Source organism: Hippocampus zosterae, chromosome 18, assembly GCF_025434085.1.
Source record: "Hippocampus zosterae strain Florida chromosome 18, ASM2543408v3, whole genome shotgun sequence".
NCBI classification, from domain to species: domain Eukaryota; kingdom Metazoa; phylum Chordata; class Actinopteri; order Syngnathiformes; family Syngnathidae; genus Hippocampus; species Hippocampus zosterae.
The window spans coordinates 12,200,177-12,217,689 of NC_067468.1; the positions used below are offsets into that span (position 1 = coordinate 12,200,177).

The 17,513-nt window shown below is 43.7% G+C and overlaps 2 protein-coding genes across 3 annotated transcripts; one reads left to right on the plus strand and one right to left on the minus strand.

The window, feature by feature from the left end:
* Positions 1 to 8: 8 nt before the first annotated feature.
* LOC127591466 (corticotropin-releasing factor-binding protein-like) lies at positions 9 to 3,669 on the minus strand. Its single transcript, XM_052051677.1, has 7 exons — positions 3,328 to 3,669; positions 3,150 to 3,246; positions 2,579 to 2,736; positions 2,014 to 2,227; positions 1,428 to 1,576; positions 732 to 846; positions 9 to 633 (listed from the first exon to the last, which is right to left on the minus strand). The coding sequence occupies exons 1-7, from the start codon at positions 3,427 to 3,429 to the stop codon at positions 479 to 481; spliced, it is 990 nt and encodes a 329-aa protein (XP_051907637.1). The 5' UTR covers positions 3,430 to 3,669; the 3' UTR covers positions 9 to 478.
* Positions 3,670 to 6,122: 2,453 nt separating this feature from the next.
* pde8b (phosphodiesterase 8B) lies at positions 6,123 to 16,498 on the plus strand. Of its 2 annotated transcripts, none has more exons than XM_052051484.1 (22): positions 6,123 to 6,682; positions 7,801 to 7,860; positions 8,034 to 8,224; positions 8,536 to 8,595; positions 8,983 to 9,040; positions 9,118 to 9,206; positions 9,280 to 9,358; positions 9,451 to 9,591; positions 9,662 to 9,750; positions 9,824 to 9,878; positions 10,975 to 11,032; positions 11,430 to 11,507; positions 11,596 to 11,672; positions 11,841 to 12,005; positions 12,101 to 12,146; positions 12,471 to 12,600; positions 12,731 to 12,929; positions 13,564 to 13,781; positions 13,998 to 14,136; positions 14,230 to 14,397; positions 14,482 to 14,611; positions 15,441 to 16,498. In XM_052051484.1, exons 1-22 carry the CDS (start codon positions 6,383 to 6,385, stop codon positions 15,548 to 15,550), a joined length of 2,640 nt encoding a protein of 879 aa, XP_051907444.1. In that variant the 5' UTR covers positions 6,123 to 6,382; the 3' UTR covers positions 15,551 to 16,498. The 2 variants fall into 2 exon arrangements, with proteins under 2 accessions (XP_051907444.1, XP_051907445.1); XM_052051485.1 differs by having other exon boundaries at positions 7,804 to 7,860.
* The last annotated feature ends 1,015 nt before the right edge of the window (positions 16,499 to 17,513 follow it).

Genomic DNA, 17,513 nt, shown 5'->3' on the forward strand with positions numbered 1-17,513 from the left:
GAAATACATCATTTGATTCATCTTTATTATATTTCGCTTTCACAACAGCTCAAAACAACAACGACAAATTATAATAAATTATTGTCAAAAGTTGTTATTTATGGAGCCTCATTTGGAGTGCAGCTTTCGTTGTGGCTGATCGTCAAGACTACGGTTGCCATAGCTTCATTGAATATGTAAAGTGGAAACATCGATGTGTTCTCTCAACAAGAAACAAGATGAATAATTGCTTTGCCATGCAGTGTAATTTTATTCCAAAAAAGTATTTGTATACAAATGCCAATGAGTTGTATTTATTAACGGCGCTTACTCTGACAATAAATTCACATTAGCACCGTTCATCACTAGAATGTCAAGACAAACAGCACGGATGTTGGGTGAAAGAAGGGGGAAAGAACAATATATATAAAACACACAGTTTGTCTTCATTGATATTCCCATTCATGTTTGCTTCTTTTGGACATAGAAATGAGAGAGATCAGTTGGCCAAGCAGAAATCCTCCACATTGTTGACTCGCAGCCTCTGCAGCTCTTGGCTGTCCAGCAGGCGGTAGCTGAAGGACACCCTGTTGACATTGCGGCCGCTGGACACCATGCGCACCACCGTGTTTTCGCAGCCCACCTTCACGTGGCCTGCAGGGAGATAACACAACACAAGCTGTGTTGAATAACTATGTCATGTCGAATATACAAAGAATAGAATACAGCAGACATGTATGTCCAGTACTCACTGGGCCTGGCAGAGGAGCTGCAGAGCTCCTTGAGGGGGAACATCTTGGATGTGTCGAGACCATTTCCCCCCAAGAGCTGGAGCATGTCCTCCGAGTCGCAAGTCGACGTGGGCCACTGGAGGGAGGAGCCAACGTTTTTAGTCCAAACCAAACTCACAAAAGGGCAAATGGGTCAAAATACAGCTGTCTAGGTCTCGTAGTTTCAACTTCTTTTTACTAAAAGTGTCAGTCTGATCTAATAATACTATTTTGAGCGGGTAGAACCCATCCATCCATCCATTTTCCGAACCGCTTAATCCTCACCAGGATCGCGGGGGTGCTGGAGCCTATCTCAGCCATCTTCGGGCAGTAGGCGGGGGACACCCTGAATCAGTTGCCAGCCAATCGCAGGGCACACAGAGACGAACAACCATCCACGCTCACATTCACACCTAGGGACAATTTAGAGCGTCCAATCAGCCTGCCATGCATGTTTTTGGAATGTGGGATGAAACCGGAGCACCCGGAGAAAACCCACGCAGGCCCGGGGAGAACATGCAAACTCCACACAGGGAGGCCGGAGCTGGAATCGAACCCGGTACCTCTGCACTGTGAAGCCGACGTGCTAATCACTGGACTACCGGGCCGCCCCAGGTAGAACCCAATGTAAGCATATTAGTATGCGATGAGGTTGACATTCTTTACGTGTTGCCTCACCTTTGGTAAGCTGCCGAGGAGTCGGAAGGATGAAAATTCCGAGATGTCGACCTCTACCGGGTAGACGATGGAGAAGCTGCAGTTCCTGTGCTGCTGCGGGCTGACCATGGTGAAAGTGCCTTCTGGTGACTGTGAGATGACATTGCAGGCTGCAACGAAGCAAATGTGACACGTTCACTGGCAAGCTGACACGTAAACAGCGAATGTTTCTTGTTCTACAATAAGGAAAAAAAAAAAAGCACAATGCTAACTTTCAAATATTGCGCAACAGCCATGGGCAAAATGGCCTCAAAGTTTGGGATGTTTGCTCTTTGTTTTAGCTGTCAGACGAAATCCCAGACACATTTGAGAGGTATCAGAAGTACAATTTCAAAGTGAACGGAAAATATTGGGAGTTTAGCACGAGGATTCTTTTTCTTCTACGTTTAGTTAGCAAAACAAGATGGAAGTAGCGCATAGCACAAGGACATTTTGTGTGCTATTAATTTTAACTACTAGACATTAAAGTACTTTTTTTCTCTCCCCCCCAAAAATCTGACTGCATCACCATTCCTTTGGGTTGTATCAAAACATCGCATTTACTTACGAAATTGGATAGCGAGCTTCCTGAACGTGACGGCGAAGCCGCTGCCGGCGTTGTGCACGCGGAAGAAGATCATGGCCACGTTCTGCGAGGAGCGCACGCTTCTCCTGGTGGAAGTGGAGGAATCACAGTAGTCCACGTATCGCTCGCGCGGGGACAGCAGATGGTCCTGCGAGCTGGGAAACTTCTCGCCTTTCAACACCCAGCCGTCAAACACCTTTCGGAGCACGTGCGAGATATGAGGATTACTCGGACTATATTTTTCTTGCTCTCACTATACGTATTGGTTTTAGATCGAGGTCACGTAAATGGAAAATGGCGTTTTATTATGCGCCGTTTCAACGGGAGCATTTTTATTGCTCAAGAACAGCAGGTCACGGCCTTCACGCAGGGCCAAAGTCATTAGCCCACACAATCCGACACTGTGACCATATAAACCTTGATAGAATCCGTTGCAACATGTCACCATAAGCAAGCGTTTTTTTTTTTGTAGTGCTCACTTTGCTTATTGTATTACCATCGCTCGGAACTCAAATCCCAATTTCCCCCGTAGCGGCGATGACCTCACCGTGATGAAGTCTCCCGCCTGGCAGTCGATGTTGACGCTGTCGTACTCAATGCTGATAACCTCGTTGGGCTCAGCCATGAAGAAGGCGGCGCAGCTGAGTTGGGGATACTCAGCCACGAAGGTGAAGCGACCCTCAACCGCAACCATGTCCATACAACCTGAGGTACATTTGTTTCTTTGAAGCTTCTACGTTATTTATGATGCACTATATTAAAAAAAAAACACACACACACACTCACACACCTTCCTATTCATGTATATTAGTTTACTGACGCCTTATCTTGATGTTTCCAACGTTAAGAAATTCGCTTCATTGATAAATCAAAATGGATTGCGAAAAAAACCCCCACAATCTGTTTAACCATCCATCTATTTTCATTCGCTGATGCTGGGGTAGGGGTCGTGAGGGCAGCTTCCCGCTCCCCAGCCACTTCGTCCAGATTTTCCAGGGCTCATCGGTTTATTGAAGACTTAAACTGCCTTCCATGTTGACAAATGACCTTTGTTGAAAAATCTAAAATGTAATTCTAAGAAAATAAGCGGAAGTCCTTAAAACTGAGGAAAAACTCACGCAGTGGTCGTCGGTACGTAATCAGCTCCGGCGCCGTCTCCCTGGGCAGGTCCGAGTTGAAGAAAGAATAGAATTCATCCTTGAGGACATCGTTATCCTACAACGGTCGAGGACGAAGACAGAATGTTTGAGGAGGAGGAGGAGGATGACGGCGAGTGAGGAGTGAAGACCGTCCTACCTCGATGAATCTGCAGTCTCCCTTTAGGATGCATAAGCTCAAGAGCAAGAAGAAGAGCCTCTGCCGAAAAGTGCGCTCCGTCATCGTCGTCGTCACCGTCATTGCATCTTGGGAGACTCCGTGGGACCGCCGCCACCTTTTATAAGTTCTGCAAAGGACCACCTGCCAGCCGCCCCGAGCCCCATTACCAAGTGATTGCGCACATGTGACGAGGGCAAGGATGGTGACAGTGAGTACGGGGGTGGGAGGGGCGGCATGTCAACCTTGCCGGTGGACGACAGCAATCCAAAGAAAAACTCTGAGTTCAAAGAAATATTTGGTAGAATTTCATGATGAGAAACGGAAACTGTTGGTGATCATCATATTGCCTGCTTGAATGCAGGGATGCCACTGCGTGTGTTTCGCTTCACATACATGAGCTCCATAGCGCTTCTGCAGCATGGCATTGGATTCACTGCAATTGTAAAAAAAAATTTCCTCACGCTCGATAAAACAAGAAACGATCTGTCTGTTAATTGCCACTCATCTGTTCATTCCAGAGAGCCTACGGCCATTTTACACGACGTTCACTCTGCACCTGGATGATGACGATCAAATCGATTACACGCCATCCCTGTGTGGACGCGATGGTGACAAAAAGCCGCCGGGCAATGTAAAGCCGCTTGGCTCAGATGTTGGATGTGCAAATTGACCGTCGCAAACGTCGGATACAAAATGCAAGATGTTGAAAATTTGGAAAATGCCCTCCTCTGGATATTCACGAATGGAACATGAATGACAAAATTGTCTTTGTTGTTAACGTACATTAGCTCAGGGATGTTGAAGTGGTAAAAATGTTATTTTATTCACAGATACATGTATGTGACCTTCATACATTTATAATATGTTAAATTTGTTGCAAATTCCTGATATTTACGAAAATGCATCTAAGATTCTTTGAAGAAGAAATTGTTTTTGATTTTGAAGAAAAAAAAACAGACGTGAGGGTCATAAGGCTCCAAGGTTCAAAGACGCCCGTCTCCCAGCTGGCTCCTGGCGACTGCCACATGCAGGACAACATGTGTGTTTGAGATAAGTTCGCTCATCAAGCTGGATACCTCCATCAAAAATAATTACACGTCTTCAGGGCATGATAGAAATTAAAGAGCTAAATTTAGCAAGCGGGTGGACAACATCTCGGACATGCCTGCCTGTCATTTCTTCGAAATAAAAATAGAATTTCCTCCACAAGCCGCCTTTAATGGCCATCAAGATACTTCTCTACTGATGTCAGTGCCATCTTGATGTTGCAAAGATGACCTGTTGCCCATACAATGACTTGAGCTTGGTGGCCAATAGAGGAATCTCTCGGTAAATTGATAAAAAGATTGCAAAAAATTGTATAATTTTATTCATCGATTTTTTTTGGGGGGGGGGCGGGGGGGGGGGCGGGGGGGGGGTAAATTCATGTCAGAAAAAGTTGTAGTACGCATACCGAGCCACTAGATGGTGGTAAGTAAAGAAACGCTACATTGAAATTTGGGGAAATTAGTTGTCAGAAGAACAGTTACCTTTGCAAAATGGCTGCTTGTTGTGAAGTGAGTTAAATTGAATTCACTGCCATCAAAAAGAAGTACCGGTAGATGTATTTTTTATGACTTAGTTTGTTTGGTGGTGTGTTGTTAGATTTTACTCATCTAAAGGCTCATTAAAAGCTGGGAAACACTGACATAGACAATTATACACAAACGTGTGGTGTGGGGAGGGGGCGTGTGTGTGTGAGTGTGGGTGTGCGCGCGCATAACGAGGATTCAGTTGAGCCGTGCATAATTGAGATTGAGGGAAACAATCTCCGGCTTATGTCATAACGGGCTAAGCTAGTCGACTCGACGCTGCCAGCAGAAGAGGCTCAACGGCATCTTCCTGTTGAAGGCCATGACAGCGCCTTCAGCATCTTTTGCCTCCGTCTTTGTGTGTGTGTTACACAATTACATGTTCTAGGTATGACTGTCAAACGTTTGTGCTCAAGGGCCTATTAATTTTTCTTAGATTGAGAGGCTTTGTTAGTAATTGATGTGGTAGAGCGAAAAAAAATAGTGTTAATGAGTGTGAAGAAATTAACTTTCATAGTAAAACAAAGATAATTTAATCAAGAATACAAGCACATTCATAAGTATAGTAAAATAATTTTAATTTGGGACAAAGTGGCTAAATTAACACAACATTGCATATAAATCAAGTCATAGTATTTCGATACTATAAAATTTAGAGCCAAATTTTTCTTTCAAACTCGCAAATGAAGCAGCGTTTATAAGTTTGTACATGCTGTATACTGTTTTATAGTAAGTGACCACAAGAGGGAGCTAAATTAATTAGGATCGTGGAAGGATGGAAGGGGACAACACAGTTCCTTTGAGCGTCTTTATAACTTTTTTATGACATGCCTCCGTGAAAGCCTGCTTTCTTATTGCTATCACATAATAGAAAACACCATAGCTAATGAAATTTTCATAGTTAAGCTTTCACCAACTTATTTCATACTGTATATTTAATGACAAATGCAATACTCACTGGAATGTATGCTTTATTTTTGTGTGAAAAATGACGAATATTAAGTTTACTGACTGTTGTGATACTTTCCTTTGTGGATGTTATTGTCAATACTATTTTTTCGTGCAACTGAGGAACTTGAGGCACCTCAGCCATACGGATTTCAATGTCTGGTTTCGTGTTTTCTATTTTAAGACTGGGAAATTCCGCAGACGTGATGAAAATCTACCATTGTTATGATTTTTGGTCATGTGTAAAGATGGGAAGGGGGGGGGGTGTTATGTCATATTGTGAGTGGGTGGGATATTGGGGGGAATAACTAATGTCATATCAAGTCAGTTACTTGACGATCAAGCTCAACATGTTACAGAAGAAGCGGTGGGTGTGATGCGGTCAGGTGCCGCTCCATTCATTCACTGGACGCTGCGTAGCAGAGCCATCGTGCGGGATAGCAAACATGACATCGAGCCTGGTGCCTTAGCTGAGGAGGTGGAGGAGGACGGTGACTCGGCTCAGCGGGGGCGGCATGGGTTGCGCACCCAGCATCCACGTCTCGCAGAGCGGCGTCATCTACTGCCGCGACTCGGACGAGTCCAACTCGCCACACCAGACCACCACCACCATCTCGCAGGGGGGCGGCGGCGGCGCGCTGCACGGCCTCTTCATCAAGACCGATGCGGCCGACGCCATCCCGTCCGTCATCGCCTACCAGAGCAGACATTCGAGCTTCAACTCCCGCCGGGAGCGCCGGGATACTGGCGGAGGCGGAGGGGGCGCCCACGTCCTCATCGAGGCCGAGACGCAGACCGGCGACGCCGGCGTCAAGGTAACGGCCAAGCGGCCGAGCACACGTGAACAGGCCTCTGTATTTGTTTATGAGCCGCAAAACTGGGGGCCAGTATCATTGTGACGTCACCGGTGAAGTCGCGTTGATCATGAATGCACTTGCTCAACATGTAATTGAAATGGAAAAAAGTCAACCCATCTTTTGTATCGATAAAGGCCCCCTTTAGCCCGCGGAGAGAAAAAAAACCCCAAACATATATTGTAGACTTAGTCAGTCTAGCTTATTGCTAATAAACAATGCAAAACGCCATAGATGGGCTAACACATTGAGTTGGTGTTAGTGTTATGACCTAATACTCCAGAGTGATATTTTCCTTAAATAAATACATTAAAAAAACAAAAAACAATTATATTTTTTGTTGGGTTATGGAGATACACTTTAGCAATTCAGCAATGCCGTCCTGTAAAACTCCACTGCACATGCCAGAAACTGCCACTGACTGTACGAGTTAGAGCTTTGCTTCTAATCAGTGGCCAGCTGGGCAAAAGTCAGCTATGTGAACCGACCAAACCCAGAAATAAATCAAGATGCGAAAAGTGGCAGCAGATGAACACAAGCTTGTTTGAATAGCTGCATCTACCGCCGTGTCACGAGTGTGTGTGTTGGTTGGCATATCGACTGTTGCTTCCTAGGAGTGATCAATGATACCATTGACTATTTAAGACCAACACTTGAAGCCTTTTCCCCCTGCGGGACATTTACAATCTTCCACGGTGATGATCATGCTCCCGTGTGTATATTTGTCTCAGTGTTATCGTCCGCATTTTTGTGTGCACAAGTGGTCTGTTTACCCCTCTGGTCAGTGTGCGTGCGAGTCACATGAAGGCGCTGATGCCGACACTTACGCCTGCAGGTCAGGCAGATGGTGATGAGAGTTGTCGCAAGTTTGTGAACAGTGGGCGTTTTGTGGCGAGCAAGGAAAGTAAAGTATTTATTTATACGTAAATAAATTAAATATCATTGATACTCATTCATGGCTTTGTCATGCGTGGTGAAGGTCCACGACGCACACACGGGGGCCCTGCGATACAGCACGTTACACGGATACCATCCGCTGTGACAAAAATATAGCGTTGCTAAAGTTTTGCTTCTCTTAGCAGGTTTCCTCTACGGAACGATGTGTGGGACCCATGAGAGTGAGCCAGGAGCCCATTCAAGTGAGACTACAATTACTTTCACATTTAATCGTGGGTGAAACTTCACTCTTCAAAGCCACAAATGAGAACAATATCAAAAAATTTGGTTCGACTGGTTAGAAAAGTGTATGATGGGTGCTCAACCTTAGGATGAAAGCTTCAAACTTTATTATTTCCATTTGAAACTTTCTCAGGTGTTGCTTGTATTCGCCAAAGAGGACGGCCAGAGCGACGCTTTGTGGTGGGCGTGTGACCGCGCCGGTTTCAGGTGCAACATCGCCCGGACGCCCGAATCTGCACTCGAGTGTTTCCTGGACAAGCATCACGAGATCGTTGTCATTGATGGGCGCCACTCACGCTACTTTGAGCCCGAGGTTGTATGCCGGTGAGGGGTGTGATCAATTGTCATAAAAATTCTTCGGTATGTTTATCACAAGTAGGACCCACAAAAATAGGTGTGAAATCACACTGGAAATGCTATTTTGGTTTGAAGTGGTCATTTGAGATTCATTTTGACCTTTTCCAGAGCTCCTTCAAATATGACCTTGTTTTAGAGATTGTGTCAGATTGCCACCAAATTTTAACCTTGTCTACCCGAAAAATATTACCAAGTTGCAAAGAGCGTATCCTGAGTCCTCAGAGCTCGCTGGCATGTCTAACATTGTTTACTTTCTATCTTTGATTATTGTTTTGCAGTATGATCCGTGCTAGGAAGCACTCCGAAAACACTGTTATTCTCGCCGTTGTGCCACAAAAGTAAGTCAATGCAATGTTCTCTGCGCCGTTTTTCGTGCAGGCTACATGCTTCAAATTTTTACTTTTTACAATTTCACTTTGGAACATGAAATTTGCTTCACATGTCTGTCATGATTAAATCCATAAAGAAACTCAAGGAGCCCCAACAATCATGGGAAATCTGTCGTTTTTTTGTTTGAAGTGGCCATTTGTGGTCATTTTTGGTCATTCCCAGAGGTTCTTCTGAAGCAAACTGTAATCTTCAGATCAAAGCTTTTGAGTTATTCTCATATCACGCCGCCCACGTTCAACGACTTGTTAGTATCTCCAATAAACAAGAAATAGATCAGTCTTGAGTTCTTAATACCACACTGGATTATCCATATATTCTTTTGTGTCGTGTTGTAGGCCATCTGACCAGGATGAATCGTCTGTTTTTCCTCTGCTATGTGCCGGATTCAGCCGAGTATGTATTTTCCTCACTTTTTTTTTTCCCTCAACCTAATGAACAAAGACAACAATCGTGTCTTTGCACCTTTGCAGAGGTTTGTGGAGAACACCAGCGTGTCGGCGTGCTATAATGAACTGGTTCAACTTGAGTACGGAGAAGTGCGATGCCACTTCAAACTCAGGTAACTTCACACATGGGGACGTGCGGCGAGGCTCGTGACTGGTCAAGCACTGACAGAGTCTTAATAATGGTAGGGCTTGTAACTCGGCCTTCACGGCTCTGGAAAAGTGCCAGGAAGCCGTGGAGATCACCAGTGAAGACCACATCATACAGGTAGGAGGGAAAGACTTCCAAAAGCTTATTTTTTTCCCCATTGGTAGTGATGTCATGATGGAATAAAATGGGATACCGATCCACCATGACAGTACGTGAACCCCGCCTTTGAACGCATGATGGGCTACCACAAGGGTGAACTGATCGGCAAGGAGCTGACCGAGCTACCGAAGAGCGACAGAAACAGGGCAGATCTCTTGGACGCTATCAACACCTGCATTGAAAAAGGAAAAGTGAGTCCACGTTCGACCCAACGCACCTGCTGAGACTGGTCGGAATTTCAGTGCGCCTTATTACTCACAGGAATGGCAGGGAATTTACTACGGAAGAAAAAAGTCGGGTGACAGTATGGCACAACATGTGAATATAACACCAGTCGTCGGGCAAGGAGGGTGAGTCCCGACATCAAATGTTTCAAAGAAGGTGGGAATCGCTGATAGCTTTCTTCTTGCTGTTTCCTGACAGGAAGATCCGACACTTTGTAGCCATCAAGAGACCACATGCCGACAACAACAGTCAAGTACGTGTTTGTAACATATTAAAGACGTTTTTCATTTGATAGTGCGCCTTTACTTGATGTATATTTTAATGTATCGCAAACATTTTTTTACTATTGTTCCGAAACACATCAATACAAATCCCGGCCTGAGTTGATTCCTGAATCCAGCAAATCGCTTCTCTCAGCGAGGCTCCCGTCCCAATGACATCACGCTACGCTAAGCTACGGCTAAGCTACGTCTAAGCTACGTCTAAGCATCAGGATAAGGCCCGTGAAAGCTTGTGGCCAGGCCTCAGGTCTATTTTTACAAATGAGGGGCTAGCGTTAGCGGTTTTTCCTCCTCATGTGTGCAAAAGGTGAGTCATTCTTTTGCATTGGCCTGCCAAATGGCACCGAATCCTGCTTGCTGGGATTGGGAATCTCGAGCGGCTGATCCGATTTGTTCCGTCGCAATGGGAGTTATTTGTGTGCTGTGAGCAAAACACTGATGAAAAGTAGTGATGCAAGTTTAGTATTCGATATGATCTAACAATTAATCACACAATACATGACCACATGTTTCTTTGGTATGTGATCCGATCGCATGCCACGTTTCTCCACGCAGGATCACTCATTAGTCCTTGAACACACACTTGGCCGTATAACTGGATTTCCATTTCATTGTGTTCTTTCGTTGGCCGTGTTCTTGGAAGCGCTCGGGACTTCAAGCGTGTTCTGTTTAACTTTTCCCTTTCACTTCAGGGCCGCCATCATCTCAAGTATTCCGGGGGCCTGCTTGAGATCATTCCACAGACTTTTTTTTTTTGTTTTTCTCAGAACGCAGTCCAAGAAGCTACATCATTAGATGTGTTGATATGTGCTTCATCCCGCTTAGTTTTGTACGAGCCAGTTTACTATAATGTATCAGTTGTTTGCAGTAAAGCACATTGGAATAGCCGTGGCAGTGCATGATATGCTTTTTGCTGCTATATTTAGAACATCTAGAAAGATTCCATTAAAGGTTATTCTCAGTAAAATGCATTGGAATAAATTTGAATGCAAGTGTCATGCTGCGTAATTTTACGCGTGACTCGCTCTCAATGTGTCTTCAAATGAATTCTCTCTTTTAATTTTCCAGTGTCAGGTGCACAAGTATAACAAGGAGGATCTGTGCAGCGTTGAATACTCACACTCAGGTAATTGATGTGGTATTAGCTGCTCTTAGCAGGGAAATACACAATCTTGTTTGTTATATTTGTAGTTTTGGCATGTTCGCACCGATAATGAATTTTGTTAGACATGTATAAGTGTCAGTAGGGTGTAGTAAGGGGAAGCTTTTCACTTGTTGGCAACACATTAGCTCATTTTATGCTATGTTAGCTCCTTCTCTGTTAGCAGTGTTTTAGCCACTCTTGCTGCTACTATGCGGGAGTAAAGACGCTACTGTACTGTGTTTCTAACAGCATTTTAATCACAGTTAGCAGAGGATTAGCCTAAATCTTAAGGCATGATGTGTTCACCACATAATTATTCGAATATATTTTAGTAATTTCTTTTGTTTGTTTTTACCGACTTCCACCTTGTTATTTTAAGAGTGCCACTCTCTACTCCACCGCGATAGGAGGAAAGACTCGATGGATTCGAGATCACTCAGCTCACGCAGCAGTGACGGTGAGGGAGTTTGATGATTTTAGCATTTTTTTAAAGTTTTTTTTTTTTTACTCTTACAATGTTAATAGCGCTGAAACTCTGCCACCAGCCGCCGGTTCACAGAACCGCAGACACTCCTCCATCGCCAGGATTCACTCCATGACCATCGAGGCTCCCATCACCAAGGTTGCTATATTATTTAGTTAAAAAAATAAAATGAAAACATCTCTTCCATTTCAGCTGTTTTAAGAATGGTGTCCATAATCGATATGACATTGTACCATACATATATATTTCTCTACACTACAGTGTTGATTTTGCTTGTGTCGGAGAAAATGGTGTCCGTTTGAACAGGTGATCAACATCATCAATGCTGCCCAGGAGAACAGTCCGTTGACGGTGGCTGAGGCTCTGGAGCGCGTTCTGGAGATCCTGAGGTCTGCCGAGCTCTATTCGCCTCAGCTGGCGTCCAAGGATGACGACCCGCACACAAATGACCTGGTCGGCGGGCTTATGAGTGTAAGACACACGAGAAATACTGAAGATAGGTCTTTTGATTGTGCCTGACAGCCCAAAGATTATCATCTTAGCAATGGTTTTATTTCCTTCCACAGGGCGGTCTGCGGCGGCTATCTGGCAACGAGTATGTTTTCTCGAAAAGTGAGTGAGATTCAAAAAGCAATTGTGACAGTTATGAATTAACGACCTCAAACCAACCAGCGTTGTTTAAATGTGATGAAATGTACGTTACACTCCTCATACCTTCATTTTCCACTTGTTTGATTTTAATTATTGTTTTCGTTCTGTTATTGTGTTTATGCTTCGTTACATTTAAATTATTGATATATACTACTCATAATGTTCATTTTATTATTTATTTTGGTCTCCTTTGTTTTCTTTTCTTGTTTTCTTATTTTATTTTAATATTTTATCATCCAACCGCATGCTTGGAAGGGGTCTTGATGAGGCAATGATTTCTTCCAGACATCAGCCAAAGCCAGCTGGCAATTCCGGTCGCACTGAGCGACGTCCCTCAGTCCATTGCTGACATGCTTAACGATGAGGAATGCTGGGAGTTCAACATCCTCGACTTGGAGGCGGCCACGCATAAGAGGTAGTGCTACATGTGTAACATCATGTTAATTAAGAGTCGTAAGCAAGGTTTATTATGAGCGCTGCAGTTATATTCACAATCTTTAAGTGCTTGATAAACACAGCTGACCATATTGTTGGGTGATTCAAAGGCCGCTGACTTACCTGGGCCTGAAGATCTTCTCCAGTTTCGGGGTGTGCGACTTCCTCGACTGTACGGAGACGTCGCTGCGCTCTTGGCTGCAGCTGATGGAGGCCAGCTACCACTCGTCCAACTCCTATCATAACTCAACGCATGCTGCCGACGTGTTGCACGCCACTGCATACTTCTTACGCAAGGAGCAAGTCAAGGTTTGTCGAATATAGATCGGGGTTGTCCAAACTTGGTCCTTGAGGGTGGTTGTCCTGCATATGTCTCCCTCCTGCAACACACCAGATTCAAATGACCAGAATCGTTATCAGGCATCTTCAGTGCGTGTTGATTGCGCTGATCATCGTCATCAGCTGTCTTGGTGTAGGGAAACATATAAAACACACTAGAGAGCGGCCCATCGAGGGTGAGAGATGCCTGATGTAGGTCAGTCAATGCGGTGTGTCTAGAAAACTTGAAGGGACCAAGGATTGAGCCTTGAGGGACTCCTCAGCCACAGAATAAACAAAAAAGACATTATTTATAACTTTTTTCTCTGAAAATGACAATTTTATTCTAACATCATAACTTTTTTCTGGTATTGCTATAGGCCATTACTTTCATTACACTTTTTTTCTAGAAACAACTACAGTATTCTCATAAAGTTACATGTTCAAGAAACATTATTTTTTTGGAACTGTGACTATTGTTGTAACATTACAACTTTTTTCTCATAATACACTTGATGGTATAACATGGTTATTCTTGGAACATGACCTTTGTTCGTATAGCATTGCTATATAAATGTCAAACTAACATGCAGATGTCGCTGTACGTCTTATGTGTTTTATTTAGAGCAGTCTCGATCAGCTGGACGAAGTGGCGGCGTTGATTGCGGCCACTGTGCATGATGTGGACCATCCCGGCCGCACCAACTCATTCTTGTGTAACGCTGGCAGCGAGCTGGCTGTCCTGTATAATGACACGGCGGTGCTGGAGAGCCACCACGCTGCCCTCGCCTTCCAGCTCACCATGCGCGACGGCAAGAGTAACATCTTCAAGAACATTGAGCGGTCAGTTGCGTCGGTACTTTTTGCTGAACATGCAAACTCCACACTGGGAGGCCAGAGCAGGAATCGAACCCTGAATCTCTGCACTGTGAGGCGGACTTGCTCAGTAGTCGTCCACTGTGCCGCCTCCATTAGAAAAAAAAAATATTTTGTAGCACGTGGTGGTTTGAAATTGCTGAGAATTTAATAGAATCCCATATTTGTTCCAAACGCCAACAGGAACCAGTTCCGAACGTTGCGACAGGCCATCATTGACATGGTGCTGGCCACGGAGATGACGCGTCATTTTGAACACGTCAACAAGTTTGTCAACAGCATCAACAAGCCCGTGGTGGCCATCGAGGACACCAACACTTGTGTGAGCACGAAACGCAGCTTTAAAAAAAAAAAAACTTTGCTTTTGAGTTGCTAAGCCAACATGAGGGCAAAATTGTTTGTCTGTCATGCACAGAGCATGAGCAGCGACTGTGAGGGTCAAACAAACATGAAGAACTCTCCAGAGAACCGGCTGCTGATCAAGCGAATGCTAATAAAGTGCGCCGATGTGGCCAACCCATGCAGGCCGCTGGAGCTCTGCATCGAATGGGCGGGGCGCATCTCCGAGGAGTACTTTGCTCAGGTGCACATCATAGACCTCCAGTCTTGTAAACATCGAGCCTTCGTCAAGGTGATCTTTTATTCTTCTCTCTGTGTTTTCTTTCAGACGGATGAAGAGAAGAGGCAGGGGCTGCCCGTGGTGATGCCAGTGTTTGACCGCAACACCTGCAGCGTGCCCAAGTCACAGCTCTCCTTCATCGATTACTTCATCACCGACATGTTTGATGCCTGGGATGGTAGGAATAATGCACTAATATAATAAAATGTCACCATCATTTGAGCAAATATGCCCCCCCCCCCCCCTTTGTGGCTGTAAGCAACAGTTAGTGAGTTGACTGATCCGCAAGTACAATACATGCCATTTGTGTTTGGTAAGAATTTCAATTTTAAAAAAGTGCATCCACATCAGCTGTGTGTATGCCTGGGAAGCAGGCACTCGTTCCCACTCCAAATCAAATTTGATTCTCCCCGAGAGATGACTTATTTTCTGTCCAGCGTAACTCTGATGTCACGGAAAGATTCCTCCTTGATGCCGAGGGAATGTAGAGAAACCTCCTGGGGGGGCTGAAAACGTGAGGAAGCCCGGGTTAAGGGGATTTACGATGAGGGTGACGAGATGCAGAGCGCAGCCTGCCGGCTATATCAACGTAGAAGAATGCGTGTGTGACTCACATCGGCTTTATTTTTGTCAAATTACAATTTTGCTCTCAAAAACTTTGTACGGTTCAATTCCAAAAGTGTGATTTTATTATTTCTTTGTAAAATCCCAATTTATTCGCACAAATTTACAGTCTTACTCATAAATGTCATTCCTGTAATGACTGCTTGTTTTATTGTATCAATACTCCAAATGTATCCTTTACTGTTGTAACATTGCTAATATTTGCTTGTGAAATCACCTCTTTATTTTCATCTAGTTTATTTATTTATTGTCACAATAGTGGATTTTATTTTTTTTAAATATGACTTAAATCTCGGAACAGTACGACTTTATTCTTTTCTCGCAACATTGTGATTGAATTCTTGTAAAACATGACACTGACGTGTTTACGGTTATTTCAACAGCATTTGCCAGCCTGCCGGGTCTCATGGAGCACCTCTCGGAGAACTACAAATACTGGAAGACTCTGGATGACATGAAATGCAAGAGTCTTCGTCCTCCGCTGCCATCTTGACTGCCAACATCGTGGCGGTCCTCACATGGAGGGGACACGTCTGTTGCCTGAGAGATTTTTAAAAGAAAAACAATAATTATTACACATTAGACATGCAGGTGTGACAGAAACTGCTGAAACTACGAAGATTGTGGGTTGTTCGCAATGTTTTGTCCTTGTGTTAAATGAACTTTTATATGTCAAAACTCCAGGTAGGGAAAATACGCGTGCTGAAGAAAAAATATAAAACATCCCTACTGTTTGCGTATAACCAAATAGCACCGCCTTGTGGATATAATGTGTTCCTCCAGGCTCCTTGGATGAAAGGATTGAAGGCTGATTCATTCTGACATATGGACACCAAATTAGTGATTTAACGGTCATGTTTAGACAACTATCTAATTTGAAAATGCCAGGTCAATGAAAGAAATATAAGCGAAAAACATGGGAATTGAAAGAGCCTATGACCATGGAAGGACTTGTGAAAGAAGATGGCAGTTTACATGTATTCATAATGAGGAAAAAAGGTTATGTGAACGAGCTCTGTGATGTCTCAGTTTTGGAAGTGCTGCTGTTGAGGTAGGACAACTCTGTGGAGCAGACTACATTTTACTTACAAAGCAGGTTAAAATGAATTTGTTTGTTTAAAAATATAATGATACGCTGGGTACTGGTTAGCACGTCCGCCTCACAGTGCAGAGGTGCAAGGTTCGATACCGGCAGATGTGAATGCGAATGTTCGTCTATGTCTGAGTAAGCAGCGATTAGCTGGCAACCAGTTCAGGGTGTACCCCAAAGACAACCGGGATAGGCTCCATGACGCCCGCGACCCGCGTGTGGATAAATGGACGAGAAAATGGATGGATGGCATTGTTTTCGTGTGCGATCAACGAGTAACACGTGACTCCACTCAGCCAATAGAGCTAATAAGCACTCAGACACTGGACAGCGCGCTTGCAAGCAACATCTGCTTTGAAAAAAAAGGTTGTAATGAGTAACACGTGACTCCACTCAGCCAATAGAGCTAATAAGCACTCAGACACTGGACAGCGCGTTTGCAAGCAACATCTGCTTTGAAAAAAAAGGTTGTAATTGACCAATAACTGACGTGAAAACTAAATATATCACGTGACTTAATTCAGCCAATAGAAGGCCAGCAAGCAGTCTCATTATCAGCCACAAGATGGTGTACTTGTAGTAAAAACCGAAGAGTCCCGGGACAGGTGGTTTGACAAGTGCAAGTACAGTACTGTACATTCAAAATCTTCGGGGATTAGCGTTTTTTACCTCCACATACTACAGTTTTAGATACACAAGCCACCTTCATCTTTAACTCAACGTTTAATAATGTTGATCCCCAATTTAAATAGACTTATTGGAAAGATTAACTGAGAATTTCGTTCCAATATCAAATTATCTTTAATGTCATTTAATATTACATTTAATTCTGCGTCAGCATCACAGACCACAGGGCAGCATCTGCTGAATAATTTATGTATTTTTAATTGTGCATTCAGTACAATTGATTGTGGTTGAGAGAGGAAAGTAATTTAATATGTGCTGTATGTTACACATAGAGCATATTTGACAATAAAAACTGACTTGTTTGACTTGATTTATTAGTATCACATGAATCCAGTCAGCCAATGCAGAGCGTGCTTAAATTCTGCTCAGCCAATGAATTGGGGCAGATTCTCCTAACACCGGAAATGTCAACGACTGATATCCTTATCTTTCCTGGCAGTGCAATAATCAATAATGCCACTTCAGTAAAGTAGATATGCTAATAGGCTAATAAGTGTGAAATGCTTTAACATGGACGGTTCATATTCCACCTTTTAAACCTAAAAACAGTCGATCATTGTTTGAAAAAAAAATTGCAGATACTTAAGAGTTCTTATTTATTAATTAAGCATTGTATTTTAGATTATAATTATATATTGTGTTTTTAACAATAGTATTTAATTTTTCGATGTTTATTATT

What these genes read in the sequence shown, in the direction of transcription:
- LOC127591466 (XM_052051677.1), bottom strand. Translation starts at nt 3,429, where the DNA reads ATGACGGTGACGACGACGATGACGGAGCGCACTTTTCGGCAGAGGCTC. An exon ending in GAGACTGCAGATTCATCGAG is followed by an intron (nt 3,247 to 3,327) that starts GTAGGACGGTCT and finishes CGACCGTTGTAG; the next exon opens with GATAACGATGTCCTCAAGGA. An exon ending in CAGCTCCTCTGCCAGGCCCA is followed by an intron (nt 634 to 731) that starts GTGAGTACTGGA and finishes ATCTCCCTGCAG; the next exon opens with GCCACGTGAAGGTGGGCTGC.
- pde8b (XM_052051484.1), top strand. Translation starts at nt 6,383, where the DNA reads ATGGGTTGCGCACCCAGCATCCACGTCTCGCAGAGCGGCGTCATCTAC. An exon ending in GAGCCCGAGGTTGTATGCCG is followed by an intron (nt 8,225 to 8,535) that starts GTGAGGGGTGTG and finishes ATTGTTTTGCAG; the next exon opens with TATGATCCGTGCTAGGAAGC. An exon ending in TATGTGCCGGATTCAGCCGA is followed by an intron (nt 9,041 to 9,117) that starts GTATGTATTTTC and finishes GCACCTTTGCAG; the next exon opens with AGGTTTGTGGAGAACACCAG.